Source organism: Rhinolophus ferrumequinum, chromosome 12 (assembly GCF_004115265.2).
Source record: "Rhinolophus ferrumequinum isolate MPI-CBG mRhiFer1 chromosome 12, mRhiFer1_v1.p, whole genome shotgun sequence".
NCBI classification, from domain to species: domain Eukaryota; kingdom Metazoa; phylum Chordata; class Mammalia; order Chiroptera; family Rhinolophidae; genus Rhinolophus; species Rhinolophus ferrumequinum.
This window is the reverse complement of record NC_046295.1, coordinates 82,911,621-82,927,854: the sequence shown is the minus strand read 5'-3', so window position 1 is coordinate 82,927,854 and position 16,234 is coordinate 82,911,621. Positions and strand designations below refer to the sequence as shown.

Here is a 16,234-nt window from a genome sequence, read left to right as displayed (position 1 = left end):
AAAGGGGAACCATCCTATCGAGTCATCTCCATGTAGAAAAGCCCAAGAGACGGCCGGCCCAGTGGCTCAGGCGGTTAGAGCTCCATGTTCCTAACTCTGAAGGCTGCCGGTTCGATTCCCACATGGGCCAGTGGGCTCTCAACCACAAGGTTGCCAGCTCAATTCCTCGAGTCCTGCAAGGGATGGTGGGCAGTGCCCCCTGCAACTAAGATTGAACACGGCACCTTGAGCTGAGCTGCCTCCCGGATGGCTCAGTTGGTTGGAGCGTATCCTCTCAACCACAAGGTTGCCAGTTCAACTCCCGCAAGGGATGGTGGGCTGTGCCCCCTGCAACTAGAAACGGCAACTGGACCTGGAGCTGAGCTGCGCCCTCCACAACTAAGACTGAAAGGACAACAACTTGAAGCTGAATGGCACCCCCCACAACTAAGATTGGAAGGACAACAACTTGACTTGGAAAAAAGTCCTGGAAGTACACACTGTTCCCCAATAAAGTCCTGTTCCCATTCTCCAATAAAATCTTTAAAAAAAAAGAAAGAAAGAAAGAAAGAAAAGCCCAAGAGAGACAAACGGCCTCCCCCACCACTGAGAAGGCACCGGCCGATGGAAACCCAGGGACACACATGAGAGAGGGGCTGCGGGGAAACGTGGAGGCGTGAGACGTCTCTGGGATGGAGCAAAACCCAGGCTGCACTGCGTGTTGACCAGGGAGCCGCCCACAGCAAAGGGGGATGAACACACAAAAGGACGAGAGTTCCAGCAGGCGGAGAAGTGACAGCAGCAAGGGAGGTGACCTCCCAAAGTTATTATGAGATGGATATGAATGAAGCCAGAGCCACGGTGAGATACATATTATCACTTTGAATAAACCATCATTTGTATCGTTTGTCACGACAGCAAGACACCGCATGGCTAAAGCTTTAGAAGCACAGGACCTGCTGGGGGGGACCTGCCAGTGACCGGTGGTGCTGGGCTGTCCTCTCGGTCTTTTCCTGATCGATAGGCACAGGCCAAGGGGAGAGGAGGTCGGGGGGACCCGCACCCTGAGCGCCAGGATCTTCACAAACACACACCAGGGCATCTCGGTACAGCTCTCCCCACTGCAATGGACAGACAGAAACACAAAACTACAGAAGAAAACCCATCCAGCCCACGTGGTCGGGAAGGACGCCACATCCCTCTGCACCAGGATGGCTCGGACTGAACTGGAGAGGAGGCAGGACCCAGCCGCCACTCCCAGATCATGACCATCCCATTAGCAAGGGCAGGGAGGTGCTGGCCGGTGAGGTCCACCTGCTCCCCCAGCAAATACGGACTGACCTCTGCAGATGTCGGAGGGGCAGGTGACGGGTACAAGGAGTGTGCAGAGACTGCCCCAGGGGGCCGGGGTCGGGCAAGGGGGGTGATGTTCAAAATCACATAACCCCCAGGGGGTGGGGGGTTACACGCTAATGTAGAAGCTCAGAGAATTCACCCTGACGGGGGAGCTAGGAAGCAGGTCTCTGGGCTGGAAAGAGTGAGCGAGATGAGGGGCTCCCGTGGGCGCTCTGAGGTCCACGGTCTAGGATGGGGTGCCCCACCGGGGCGGAAATGCTTTACCCCTCCCCCCACCAGTGAAACCCCGCAGCGTCCAGGACTCGACCCCTCCTGCAGCTGTGCCTGTGGTCCTGGGTACCCTTTCCACCCTCCGTGGGGTGGAGGCTCCATGGGGGGCGGGTTGGGTGTGAGCAGGATCTGAACCCCTCCCACCTGAACTGCTGGCAGGCATGTGGGCATGTGCTCGATGACTGCCAGCCTGTCCCAGCTGCCTGGTGCTGCAGGATTCCAACACGACAGGCTTGGTATGGGACAGAACAAAGACACCTGGCTCTTGGTGCCGCCTGACAGAGATCTGCCCAGCGGGGCAGCACAGGGAATGGCCTCTCAGACAAAGGATGCTGGCCGTAACTCTTCAAGGTGAAATATTGAAAAACCTCTTCCCCCTGGGACTGAGAGCTGAGAAGGGTCACGATGCTGACATGGCTTCGGGAAGATGGGGACCCCTAGTGACCTGGCGTGTCACCAGCTGAGAAAGCCTTCTGCCTTCTCTGTGCCCCCAAAGGGTTCCACGACCCAGCAGTGTGCCGCTGAAGACACCGGAGGCTAGCCTGGGCCCTGGGCGAGTTCGGGGTTGGAGTGGAGTGGGGTTGGAGGCAAGTTCGGGGTTGGAGTTGGAGTGGAGACCGGGAACCTGCAAGAGGGGCTGCAGTGGGCATGGCTGAGTGGGTGTCCCCTTCCTGCTGGGACGGTCCCTGAGGTGGAGGCCACCTGCTTTGCTTTCACCTGGCAACCCCGGCCTGTCTGACGAGGCATGTCTCAGCCTCGCATAAAGGGGCTTTTTCCAGCTATGGGGGCCAGAAACCTGACGTCAGTGTCACTGGTCTAAACCCACGGTGTGTCAGCAGGGCCACGCTCCCTCCGGAGGCTCTAGCAGGGACCGTTTCCTCACCTTTCCCGCTCTCCAAGTCGGGGGCACAGCACCTTCATGTGCCTGCCCACACACCTCGCCCCCTCGGCTTCTCCACCCTAAGGACACCCCTACGAGAAGGTGGTTGCACGGAGCCCACCGGGCACCCCAGGCTCATCTCGATTCAAGATCTTAGCACAATCACACTTGCAAAGTCTCTTTTGCCATGTAGGTGACATCACAGGTGACACCGGGGACTAGGACGTGACGTGTTTGGGGGCCACTGTTCAGCCTCCTGTAGTAACTGATGGGACAATTAGACAGGAGTCCGTAAGGACGCAGAGGAGAAGGGCAATGACCCACGGGCACCCACGGAGCAGCACCCCTCCTGGGGCTGCCGCGTCCCCAGACATCCAGGCGTGGGCCGTAAGATGAGCCTCAGTACATTTCAGAGGACTTAAACCATCCAATGGGAATTCCTTTTCTATCTCATTGCTAATTTTTCCCCATTAAATCATTACACTGAATTTTAAGGAAGAATACCCAAGTGACATATATCTGAAAAAGAGCTCATGTGCAGAATATATGAAGAACTCCTAAAAATCAACAGCAAAAACCAAACAACCCAGGGAGAACGTGGGCAGCAAATGGAAAAGAACGCTTCACCAGAGAAGGCCCAGGAATGGCCAGTGGGCACAGAACGGGTTGTCTCCTCCCCTCGCCACTCCCGAGATGCCAATCAAAGCCCAGGCGTCCCGCCACTGCTCACAGCCACTGGAACAGCTACAACCAAGGGCTGACTCACCAACTTCGGCAACAATGTGGAACAAGAATTCTCAAATGTTGTCGGTGGGAATACAAAATGGTACAGACACTGCGGAAAAAGCCTCGATGGTTTTTAATAACATTAGAAGCACATCTACTCGTGACCCAGCAATTCTACTGCTAAGTAATTAAGTGTAGGTTTTTTTTTTAAATTTAGAATTTAGTACTGAATCTTTGCTTAGGATTGAGGGTTAAGTATTTAACCCTCAATCCTCGGGGGACCCCAAACAGCCCAAACAATCTTGGCAAGAGAAGGTCACAGCTGGAGGACTCAGACTTCCTGGGCGGTGGCACGGGACAAGCACGCAGACCACGGACTAGAACTGAGCGCAGAAGGAACCCGCAGTGTATCACACGAGCTTCAGCAAGGGAGCCAGGACCACCCCGTGGGCAGAGGACCGTCTTCATGTGTGTTCCCACGGGTTGCCACGGAGCTTCCCCAAACATTGTGCCGCTTGTTTGTCTTTAAGCCAGCTCTTCAAGGACCCGGACACCCACACACGTTCCTTGTGCCCCAGCCCTTTATCCCAACGTGCAGGAGACAAATGGATAAATGCCCGGGACAGCGATGACAGAGGCGACCCCACCTGAATGTTGAGCGGAACTCTGGGGCCCTTGCCTCCTCCTCTCTGACCCAGCATGGGCCCATCTGGGCATACCCCTCCCACCAGATCACAGCAGCTCCTGTCCCCATGACCATGCTTGCACCCCGAAATCTCGACCAGCCTCTAAGCCCCCAGAACCCCACTGCCCATTGTCCCTAATGACCAGCGAGAGGGTCAGCCCCCATCGCTGTCTGCAGGCTGGTCGTCCAACGTGACCCGGGAGGTCCTGCTACTGCAAACGCCACGAGATTAGTCTGCACACCATCGTGGACCTGACCAAAGCCACTGGGTGCCCGCCCCTCCCTGGCCTCGGGAGGCCCAAGGGACTGGCTGGGACTCTGCTCAGCACAGCTGCTCCTCTCCTCACAGATTGCTGCCTGTTCCCGACGACAGGGAGGCTGCTGGGTCCAGGTGGGTGACCTGGGACCCTGTGGGGGCTGCAGCAGGTGCAGCCCAAGGGTGGGCACTGGGGGGGGAGGGGCCTCAGCTGAGCAGCAGGTTCTGCTCCACAAGCAGGGGCCACCACAGTGCTGGCCACAGGTGCAGCCAGGCCAGCGGGAACTGACGCCCGGGAGACATTCAAAATGCTGGTGCCGTGGGCAGGACCTGAGGTGAGGATGCCCATCCAGTTCCCTGAGGACCCATGGGCAGGGTGGGCGGGGGGGCAAGGTGGCAGGGCAGCGGGTCAGGTGCACACGGGTCTGTAGGAGGAGGGGTGTGGGAGAGCGGGTGGGGGGTGGTCCTGCACTGTGACAGGTGGCTCCAATCCCTGCCCATGGGGAGGCCCCAGGCAGTGGGGGGAGCCCGCCCCATCCCTCTTGCAGATCTGCCCCGTCTGCCCCCCACTGCCAGCCCTGAGCCCACCGTACCCCCGCTTCCTCACAGGGACATCTCCCAGGTGCTCTGCCACGCTCACTGAAGGACCAGAAAATCATGGTAACCCAAGGAGCCCCTCGGCTGTACCCCAGGAAGCAGCCCCCTGGATATTTCCTGGTGTGTCTAAATGATTGCCCCCGCACCGTGTTCCCTGTGGGGAGAGGGCTTCACTCTGTGTCTCCAGCATGGCCGGGAGTTGCCCACTGACACCCCATGTTAGGGCCTGAACTGCTGGGGTGGAGATAAGGACCCTCCGCTGAGGCCAGGCCACCGAGGGCTCACGTCCACTCCGTCTGGGGAGGCCGCTTTGGGTTCACCAGGACACGTTCAGAGCACAAACTGGGCGACAGTGCAGGGAGGGGTGAGGCCGGACCCTACGACCTCCCTGGTGCCGTCTTGGGCTGTGGTCAGGGGCGGTCCCTGGGCTGCCACCTGGTGGTGAGAGCAGTGGTCTTGCTGCAGTGGGACCAGCCCTGGTCTGGTAGGCCAGCTGAGCCACTCAGCCTCGTCCCTTGATTCCAGGATGGACCAAGCTTAGGGGGCCTCTTCCGGCTGCACACTCGAGTCTCCCCTAAATGACAGTGGCTGAGACCCTGGGGGCAGGGCCAGTCGCTGGGCAGGTAGCAGGGGACACTGCCTTTTGAGTCCCCAGAGCCCAGTGGGCACCTGCCTGCAGCCCCCGAGCCAGGGCTCCCACGGCACCATGCAGGAGCCCAGGCGTTCCAGCTGAGCCCTCCGAGTCCCCCTCCGCTGCAGCCCCGCCTCCAGGAGGATCCCTGACACACAGTGGGCCAGCATCTTCAGGCCATGCATGAAGCCCACTCCCCTGGGCCAGGTTCCCCCGACGATATCTGTCGGGACAGGCTCTGCCAAGTGGCACCAAGGCCTCTGACAATCAGCCCTGGTGAGGGGACATGGCTGCATCCCAGGTGGCTCTGCCCCAGCCCACTCTGTCGGCTCCCCTCTGTGACCCCCACCTGCCCCTACCCCACCTGTCTCGTCCCCCAGACCCACGTCCCCACCTGTGTCTGCCTCCCCTGCCTCCACCTGTGTCCCTTCCCTCCAGCTCACTCCTCAAGCAGGAGCTGACACTGGGAGCTGCCTTCCGACCCCTCAGCCATCAGGTTGCTGCCCCTCTTGCTGGCCCCCAGGGCCTCAGGTCACCCAGCAGCCACCGTGACCATCCTCAGCTGCCTCCATCTCTCTGAGGGTGGCCTCAGTTGCCTGGCCCTGGCTGGCTCCCACGAGAGGTCGCGGCCACTGGGTGTCCCTCCTCCTTTCTGCATCCTGTGCAGCACCCAGCCCTCATCCTCGGGCAGCACCGGCCCCTGGCCACCGCCTGTGTCCCGCCTGTCTGGTGGTGTCTGGGGGTTCCAGGCTCCTCGCTGCCTCTTCACCTCAGCATAAGCTGCTCTCACACCTGAGCACAAGCCCTGGCCCGCACCACATGGCCTCCTGGGGCAGGCTCGAAAGCCTGTTTTCAGTGACCCTCCCATTCTTTCTGTGATTCGTTTCTGGTTTACACCCCAGGACACCGAGTCCCTGGGAACCGCAGGTGTCTCCCCACTGGACAGTGCCTGCAGCCTGACCGCACTGCTGTCCGCCATACAGACAGCACGCTGCCCAGTCCTGGCCGAGGAAGGCAGTGGCGGGCAGCCCTGGCACTTCCTGACCCCCAGCTTGAATGCCACCCCCAGTGCACTGTAGGCGGTGATGGGGGCCAGATAAGAACAAAGGGATTGGGTCCCATCATCAGAGCTAAGCCCATCCCCCCTCCAAGGTCAGAGCTCCCACATCCTCCCCCTTGGGGCCCCAAACAGCACCAAAGACATGACTGGGGTGTTTTAGCCCCTGGGATCCCCCCTATTTGTAAGGCAAAAGCCTTTAAGGGGGCCATGGGTTTAGAGGAGAGAGGGAGGTGGGGTCAGGAGGCCCTGTTTCCCAAGTCACCCCGGAGAGTCAGACTCTGGCCTGTGACCCTGCTGGACGTGACCCCTGGAGTGACCATCAGGAGGGGTGGGGATGCGGCAGATCTGGACGACCCCTCCTAAGTGTCCGTTTGTGCTGCTTAAGACCCTCTCTGTCAGCCCCAGGGGCCCAGGGAAGGGGCTCCGTGCACCAGGGTCTCCGGTGCTCTTGCTCCCGGCCCACAGCTGAAGCTCTGCACTGCAGTGAGCTCGCATACCGCGTCCGGGAGCAGCACGCATACTGCTGGGGAGCTGGGCTGCCTGGACCGCTTGGCCACACGCAACCCCGGGGAAGCGCCGGGACCCCTGCCCAGCTCGGCACCACAGAAAGGCCAGGGCAGCCCCCAGGCCCAGCGTTCATTCCACTCCTGAGGGGTCTGTGTCTTGGTGGCCCCTGTGCTGTCATCCAGCCCCCGACGTCCATCCCAAATCCAGACACGGGGCACTTCTGGGGCAGTCCCCAAGCTGGTTGGGTGGCCACCAATCATGGAAGAATGCTGCCCCCAGGAGGGCCTGGCCCGGAGAAGACCCAGCACTGGGACACACAACCCAGCAGCCCAGTGGTAGCCAGGCGGGGGACTGGGCAGGGTCACCTCTGACCCTCCTGCACGTGCAGTGTCCCCTCCACCTGTCACCCTGCACCTGCCCCATCGTTACCTTTCCGATTAGTGTCCCCAGCATTCAGACGAGGTGAGTATAACTAAACCTCATACTTTACAAGGATAAAATCCAGTTCCTAAAGGCGCAATGTGTTTTCCACCTTGAGGAGGCAGCACACAGCATCCACACGTCCAGCTAGACCTGGTCTAACTCACGGGAGGTAACGTGGGGACTGGGCTGTCAGCTCAATCCATAGTATCCAGAACCTTCTCTCCCATCAGCCCCCGGGAGGCAGAGGCGCCCATGTCCTCAGGACCCAGAACCCATGTCCCTTAGAACTGGCACCATCGAGGGCACTCCTGAGGGCAAGGCCAGCTGGCCCCCAGGACAAAACCAGACGCCAGCTCCGGCCTCTCTGGGCATTCCCCTCCCCCACACCCAGCCCCCAATGTCAGGAGCTTCTGAGCGGCCCCTCACCATTGGCTTTGCACACCTCCACGACCCCTCCTGTACTGTCAGCAGTGGGCAGGCTGTGATCTGCTGACCCACGAGTGGACGCTGTGAGGCCCCAGGGCCTCCCTGCTGGGGCCCTACCTGGTCAGCAGCTCTAAGGGCACCATGTGCCTGCATCCAGGAGCTGGGGGGCTGCCTGTAGTTTGCCAGGAGTGCAGAGATGGCGGGAAGGAGAGGTCCCCAGGTTGGGGCGGGCACCCATCTGTCCGCTCCCCTTCCACTGCCAGCCCTGAAGCCCACTCCTGCTGAGATCCCTCAGAGGAGGGTCAGGAATCACGCCCCCTGCACCTCCAGACCCCCACACCACCATCACGTGGCCCAGCTCCCCTCGCCACGTCCACCAGCACATGGCCAGAGGGGTGTCCTCTTCTCTGGACCCAGTTTCCAGAAGGTTCTGGAAAAAGGAGGTGGAGTGGGACAGACTTGTGGCAGGCCCTGGAGGGTGACCCAGCATGGCCCCCACAGGTGACATCCAGGTCCTGGACGAGGTGTGAACTCCGTGGGAGGGCCATACTGTGGCCGCAGCTTCTGCCCTCCCCTGGTGTCACGTCCAACCCTGAAGGAAACCAACAGAGCAAGGTGGCCCCATTGTGCTAGCTGCGGTGGGCCTGAGATGGCTGCCCTGGGAGCCACTTTTGTGCCAGGGGCGTTCACTGTGCTCAGGTGACAGACAGCTAGGCACCTCTGGGAGACGGCAGGGCTGGAGCAGGACCCAGCCGGTTCCTGGTTCCCGAGGCCAGTAACAGCTGAGTCCAGCTTCCCGGGCAGGTGTCCATGCAGGGTGGGTGCTGGCATGGGGGGGACTGGCTGGTCGGGCAAGGGTCTGGGGAGGGTCTCCTCTCACTCACTCACTTGCTGGGCACCTGGGCTGGGAGATGGATGGGTAGGCACATGCCTGGTGTAGGGCAGGGGCCCCAGGCCCTCTCTAAGGTGGGCAGAAGGCTTTGAGCTGTGCCGGGCTCCAGCGTGGGCTCGAGAGAGAACAAGGAAGCTGGGCAGCACTGGGCATCTCTACCAAAACACTGACACATGGTGACCACAAGGGACCTGAGGTCCAAGGAGCAAGGTGGGCAGTGGGGTGGACAAGCGGGCGGGGCAGGGAGGACAAAACAGCTGGTCAGCTCCCAGCCTGGAACACTGTCACCAAGGCCCAGCCAAATACTGTCACCAGAATGTCCCAGCTGAGGGTGGGTGGGCCTGGAGAGGGTGTGGCCTGACAGGGTCTGGGGTCCCGCTGGGCCGTGTCCCCCTGTGTCCTACTTCCTGGTGGGGCAGGAGGGAGGGGTTTGAGTGGCCTTGAAGATGGAGAGGGGGTTGTCTGAAGTTTCCATCCCAACCGGATGCCCCAAAATAAACTGCAATCAGCAGCACGACGGCTTTCCAAACCCGCCTCTGAACACGCAATTATGTCCAACACAGCTGTAATTTGGATCAAAAAGGGCCCCAGGAGAGGAGGGGGCAGGAAGAAAGCGGTTCCTGGACCCCCACGGCTCCTTTCAGCTCCAGCAGCCTGGGACCATCCTTCCTCCTCTGCACTCACCTGGGGGCTTGGGCTTCAGAAGAGTTGTCATCACTCCTCAGGTTGTCACAGCCTCAGGAGGGAGGCCAGCCCCCACAGCCAGCCAAGGACAGGCCTGCAGTGGGCGGGCACTGCTCCAGCTGCCAGTCCCTCACAGTCTTTCTCAACACTGGCTCCAGGGACCCCCTCCCTGGGCTCCAGGCCGCAAAGGTGAGCCCTCCCTGCCACCAGACATGGGGTCTTGCCCCTCACGGGATGGGAAAAGGTCCCATCTCTACCCCCTCAGGGCCCTGGTCGGGGCTGGAGTCCCAGCTTCCTGACCTCCCTCACAGGCTGTCAGGGTGAGGTCAGCACATGGGGGCACAGGTGAACCCCCGGAGCTTAGGGCAGGGCTCGTCCAGGTCGGCCTGGCCACAGACACCAGGGGCTTCGATGGAGCCCTGCCTGGAGCCCACTAGGCAGGCCTGCTCCCACGTGAGTGGGGGTGGCAGGGCTCAGACAGCTCAGTAACTCTGCCCTGGGTCCCCTCCTGGCCCCTGGGACCCTAACTCACCGCCCAGGGCCGGGTGCTGGCCTCAGCCCAATGTGGCACTCGCCAGCAGGCATCACCAGAGCTCTGAGCCGATGTCAGGGGACCTGCAGTGTCCCACCCCCCGAGGGGAGGCACTGGCCTATACTGGACACGCACACACGTATGCACACGAACCCAGTGTGCACACCAGCACACAGACACGTGTGTGAGCACACATGCTCGTGCATACGTGGTCTTCCAGGAGATACTCTTGAAATCAGGGGCATGGGAACTGACGTGGTGACTAGGGGGCGACCAGGCCCAACACCCTCATGTCCTCGGGGTCGGGAGTGTTTCTGGAATCCCAGAAACTAGGCCCGTGGAGACCCGTGCAGAGACGGGGCTCGTGAGGCAGGGCTGATACCCACTGACCGCAGCTCCGCTCAGGGTCTTCAGAAAACTCACAGGGCATGGGGTCCTGCAGAGAGCGGTCCAGGGGCCACAGGCACCCCCTACCAGCCTGGACCTGGGCCTCCCCCAGGCCCCTCCCCAAAGCCCCTGCTCCGCTGCTCCCCAGCTCCACCCAGGGCCCAGGATTTGTGACTGACACTCACGTGCTGCACCTCCTCCCACGCCAGCCACTCCTCAGCTCTGTCTCAATGACTCACACTAGGAAGGAATGGAACTTTCCACTGGGGGTGGTGGTGTGTATGTATAGGCACAGGAGAGGGGGGCAGGGGACAGCAGAGTCTGAGGTCATTCCCTACTGGGGGACAGAGAATCCTCTGGGCCCTGGAGCCCTCACTGGCCTGGGGGCATCGGGGGCCTAGAGCCCAGTGTCTCCAGCAGGGGATGAGCAGGGTGAGCCCCTGGCTGCCTGGGTCAGAGACAGCACCTGCCTTGCTGTGGCTGGAAGGCACTGGGATTCATAGCAGAGTCAGCCCAGCCAGACGCGGGTCTTGGGCCACCCCTCATGGTAACCCTGGGGACAGGAGCAGCTGGAACTGGAGCTGTGTCCGCCATGGAGGGGAGGGAGGGTCCAGACACCAATGCCAGGTGGTCTCTGTGCCAGGCTCCCCAACACCCCCTTGGCAGGAAAGCAGACACCAGCCCTTTCCTAGGGGCACCCCGGCCTGGAGAGAAGGCACCAGGGCCTCCTGATGGACCCTGTGGGGACCCCTCAGGCCAGCCTCATGGACACGAGGCATCAGGTCCCATGCCCACCTCTCCGGGGAGCTGCCCAGAACACAGAATGCTCAGTCTGTGGACCCCTCACCTCCCCGGGCTCCAGGGCTGGGTTATTCCGGGGTACACCAGGCTGAGAAGGCACAGAAACAAAACCCTGGGTAGGTGCCACACTCTGAATGGAAGTGGTGCCAGGTGCCCAGTGACTCGCATTAATTACACAAGAAAAGGTTGCTTCCTCCAGGAAAACTGGTTTTCCTCTTTAATATCCAGCCTCCGCTTGTCACGGCCCTGTCAGCCTCACTCAGATTAGAGCACAGATGCACCCAACCCGAAATAAAGTGCCCAAGCATATGTGTGCCCTTCCCCTTGGCCTGGTGGGACCCAGCTGCCTAGCAGGTAAAGAAGTCGGGGAAAATGCTGTCCACCTCTTCCCGAAGGGCCAGGCTGGGGCACCCCACGTCGGAGCCCCAAGCCTCCAGCGGGCCGTCCAGAGGCTCCTGGGAGCCGGGCTCAGGGTCTGCAAGGAAGCCCAGCTCTGCCCTGTCCAGTGGGCTGCTCCTGGCTGGAGCACGAGAGGGGGCACCGCCACCTCTGCCCTCCAGCGACCCTGGAAGCAGAAGGGACACATGAGCGGGGCAGGCACAGGGGCCTCAGGAATGCAGGATGAGTCAGTGCACAGAGAGGGGCACCTGTGCCTGCCTGCCCCAACTCAGAGCTCTCTGCTTATCTGTGACACGGGAACAGGAGGTGCCATGGCCGGGGTGGGCCCACGCCTGCTGGCCCCGCTCGCGACCAGGGTGGACCCGGCTGGCCAGAACTACTAGGCTGTTGCCCCAGCATTAGACCCTGCAGACGCTCAAGTCAGCACACGTCCAGACGCCCTTCTCGGAGTCTAGTCTAGACAAAGGGCACTGAGGTGATTCACAGACAACACACAACCAGCCGCTCACACCGTGTCCTCACACTCACGCTCACACATACTCCCACCGCCACACACAGCACCTTTCATTCCTCTCGCTGATGACAACTCCAGCACAGGAAGAAACGGGAACTTAGTGATAAGACATCGGGACTTTGGTGTCACGCAGCAGGCTGGTCACATCATACAATCCTAGCCCCGCATCAGGATGGCTGAGGCGCCACAGCCTGTCCCTGATCAGGGGAGGTGGCCCCCCCGAGCGTCCCTCACTCACCCTCCCACCAGTCTGGACTGGCAGTCAGCAGGAAGGACACCCCGTCTTCCGCGTCGCATCCTGAAACACACCTGGAGGGACAAGGAAACCCTACCCTGAGTGCTCGCCCCAGGTGGACCCTGTCCTCGGTCCTCAAGGAAGGCGTGACCCCAGAAGGCACTTCAGGTTCAGACACAGAACAGCTGCTCCCCGGTCTGCTCCAGCTTGGAGCATGGATGGCCCACTGGCCCCCTCCAGCCGGCACCAGGTCCCTTCCCACACCCCAGCTGGTGCTTACAAAGCTCACGCTCATTTACCATCAACCAAAACAGAACAATTAGCAAGACAAAAAAGTGGTTTCAGAATCACATCAGAAAGCCCCGCTCACCTGGGCCTTGGCTGTCCACACACACAGTGAGAAAGTGAGGGGTGAGGGGCAAAGACCCCCACACCGGGGGCAGGGCGGGAAGGTGCACACACCCACCGGGGACCCACCTGGGGTCTGGAGTCACAGCCCTGTCAGTCCCCTGGGTCAGGGGCCCAGCCTGGCTCAGGCAGCTCAGAGCCTCTTCGCTCACCAGCGTGGAGGTCGGTGGCTGAGAGCGGAGAGGCCAGGGTTGGGACAGCCGTGGGTCCTTGGAGGCACTCAGGGTAGGGGCCCCGGGCACCAGGCTGGGAGGTCCTATGAGAGAAGTGAGGGGTGGGTCAGCTTGCCCAGTGGCGAGCAGCCCTCCCCTGCAAACGTCCACCCTTCCCTGAGCCCTACAGGGAACTCAGAAGCAGAGGCAGGCAGGTAACCAGGAGAAGGTAAACACCCAGAGGTGAGGTGCCTGACACCTGGGGCCAGGGACGCTACCTGGAGGCAGGGCCCACCTGACCTCAGGGCAGCCATGTGGGCTCACACTTGGAGGTCCTCAGCTCTGGCCGGCTTCACCCTCCACCTACCCCACAACCCCTGACTTCAGCCCGCCTCAGGACAGCTCCCTGCTGCGTGACTTCTGAACCCTCATGTCTTGCCTGTGGGTCCTGGAGTCCCCTGGTGGCCCCAGTGCTATGGACAGCCCTCTCCACAGCAAGACCGATCCCCTCCTCAGTGGGTGCACTCGGGGAGTGGGAAGGCACCGCCTCGCCTCCTGTGGGACTCGAGGATAATGGCATATAGCAAACACAGGCAGGCAGCTTAAACGCTGTCACTAGGAGTGACAAATAGCCAGGCGGGGGCAGGAGTCCAGCGTGAGGGGAAGGCAGCCATCAGAGGTGCCCTGTGGGCTTCGCTGGGGGCAGCGTCAGGGAACAAAAGCCCCACGTAGGGGAGGGAACAGCCGCAGGCCCATGACTCACCCAACTGCAGAACAGCGAATGACAGGGCTCAGGGCAGCCAGCCCCCACAGCCAGGGGCGGGGGTGGGGTGGGGGGAGCAAGGCCCCTGTATGGGCAAGGGCTGCTCTCAGGAGCCGCACACAGAAGTGACCGCAAGGACAATGAGGATAGAACAAGTCCCTCCACCTTCCACACTTCCTGGGGGACCCAGCGACCCCTAGAGGCCCAGAGTGAAGGAGAGGGTAGGGCCCTGTCCTTGGGGGTAGGGGCGGTTGGGAGAGCTGCTAGCTTGGACCCCGATCCCTGGTAGAGGGAGGTCCTGGCAAGAGACACGACAGGGGACAGCCAGTCACTCCTGGCAGGACACCTGAGGCACCACAGCCCACACACCTGTCCCTTGTGAGAGCCCTTGCTTGGTTTCAATGGTAAGTGTCCAACGCCTGTTCAGAAACAGACCCTGCTGTCCCCAGGCCTGGAAGACATCCTGCAGAGCTTGCCAGTCTCACCCCGGACAAGGATGGCACTCACCATCATGCTCGTACCCACGCACACTTACCAGGCAGGGCCACTGGCTTGTCCAGCACTTCGGCTACCCCTGTGGGGGCCTCACCCTCATTCACACCCGTGGCCGCACAGCTTGGGGGGGCCTGCTGCCTGAATGGTGCAAAGACAAAAGGGGGGGCTCTGAGCGGTCTACACCTGCAGCCCCTAGGGGTGCCCCGGCCCCACAGGGGACACTAACATGATCACACTGGGTGCTCCCATCCCGACGTCTGCTGCACCTGCGAGGGTCTGACTCGCCAGGGCCAGCTGCAAAATGTCCTTCTGCCACTGGTGCCATATCTCCTTGGAAGGAGCAAGAACCTAAAAGTGAAATAAGCACAGAAAATGGAGATGATGAATGGGAAAATCCACAGGAAAAGTGGGCTGTGGTCCATCACTGGCTGCCCTGCCTGGGTTCCCAGAGATCCACCCTGAGCACAGAACTTGGTCCTCAGGACTGGGCGCAGCGGGGTGAGGGGCTGTGACCCCATGCTGGCTTGGGCACTGTGGGCAGGGAACGGACGTAGGGGCTGGAGGTGGAGGCCACAGTGTCACGCCCACAGGAAGTACAGTGACAGGGACACATCACACAAACACAGGAGCGCCTGCACCAAGGCGGCCAGCGGGGCTGTGCAGGGCGGAGCTGGCCCCCAGCCCCACTCCTTGCGGGGCTGACCGGCACTGCACAACACTCACAGCGTGCGGCTCCCGGCTGGGTACCAGGCTGCCGGCCAGCCGCAGGAACTGCACCGACATCTCCAGGACGGTGGCCATGTCCTCCCGCCGGCCATCGAACTGGGGCAGAAGTGCCCGCAGGCGCTCACAGCTCGCTGAGATTCGCTTCCTGCTTCAGACAAGTGACAAATGTCTGTCCGTGAGCCTACCTAGCCATGGCCGGGAGAAAGGACTACAAGCCCCCTCTGAGCAGTTCTGGGGCTTCCCAGGTAGGACCACAGACCAAGGCCACTAGCTGGCCCTCCGACTGGTCTGAGCCCCTCAGGGATCCATGTCAAGGCACAGATCTGGGGCATCACTGCTTGGGGGTGTGGGCAGGGGCTGGGGCCCAGGCAGAGTCTGCGGTCTAGAGGACCCAAATTCACAACCTCAAGATGCCCAGGGCTTTAGAGAGGGCTGCAGGGGTGGCCCCTGCCTCCACCCTGGGGGTTTTGTTTCCCTTGGGGTCAGGCTGTCAGCTCCCTTACTGAAGAGACGCCAGAAACTTGTTCCGGCTGCCTGAAATCCAGTTGCAGCCACAAATCTGACCTGTGGCACCCACTTCCCCCCCACACCCCTTCACAGGCCAGGTGAGCCCACCCCCACCGTCGCCACGGAAGCTGATGCCCACCTGCGCTCCCTCTCGCTCAGCACGTTCCGCGGGAGGCAGCAGCTGGGACCCTCCGCCGCCACGGGGGTCTTGCCCAGGCCAGAGCCCCGACCGAGGTCCTTGCAGCGGAACTGGCCACGAGTCGAGGAAGAGCTGCTGCTAAGAGGTCAACGGCACCGGGCTCCGTGAACCCCAGACAACCCAGATGCGCTAATGGATGTCTTTGGGGGCGGCTGAGTGCCGGTGCAGGGCAGGGCCTGGGTGGCCCAGGAACACAGCAGGTGCCCGGCCTCCCCTCCCCCCACTGCCAGGTGGGCCATGCTGGGTGGGGTTGGGGACTTAGTCCATTTGATTGGGCGGAAGCGCGGGGCCCGGGAACACCGAACACCCCTGGGCAGAGGCCGGTCACCTCACGCCCTCCCGTGCCTCCAGGCCCCAATTCCTCACCTGCATCCCCTGGAGATGGGGACTTGGAGGAGCTCAGCATTGGGCTGGGGGCCCTGGGAAGCCATGAACTTTGCAGGAGGCGCAACAGGCCTGGGACCCATAAGCTCGCCGCCCCACACGTGAGCGTCCTGCCAGCCCCGCCCACTCACGTGCACTCTGCCCGCCCCCACGTGCTCCCCAGCCAGTCAGCACCTGACCCACTGCGGTTTGCCTCACTGCGCCCTTGCCCCGCCTCCGCACGCGCCTTGCCCCATGCTGCGCTCTACTCCTGGCCGGCTTAGCCTGTGTGCCCCAAAGTTCCCCCCACGGAGAAGGTGCCAGAAAGTGGTGACCGGTGTGACCACACCAAGCCCCCAGTCGTGCACTGGGAAAGGAGGC

General features: G+C 61.7%; 1 protein-coding gene across 1 annotated transcript; it reads right to left on the bottom strand.

The window, feature by feature from the left end:
- Nucleotides 1-11,439: 11,439 nt before the first annotated feature.
- SOHLH1 (spermatogenesis and oogenesis specific basic helix-loop-helix 1) lies at nucleotides 11,440-15,921 on the bottom strand. Its single transcript, XM_033122067.1, has 8 exons — nucleotides 15,857-15,921; nucleotides 15,431-15,568; nucleotides 14,782-14,929; nucleotides 14,285-14,406; nucleotides 14,099-14,196; nucleotides 12,718-12,904; nucleotides 12,244-12,314; nucleotides 11,440-11,657 (listed from the first exon to the last, which is right to left on the bottom strand). The coding sequence occupies exons 1-8, from the start codon at nucleotides 15,919-15,921 to the stop codon at nucleotides 11,440-11,442; spliced, it is 1,047 nt and encodes a 348-aa protein (XP_032977958.1).
- Nucleotides 15,922-16,234: the final 313 nt, after the last annotated feature.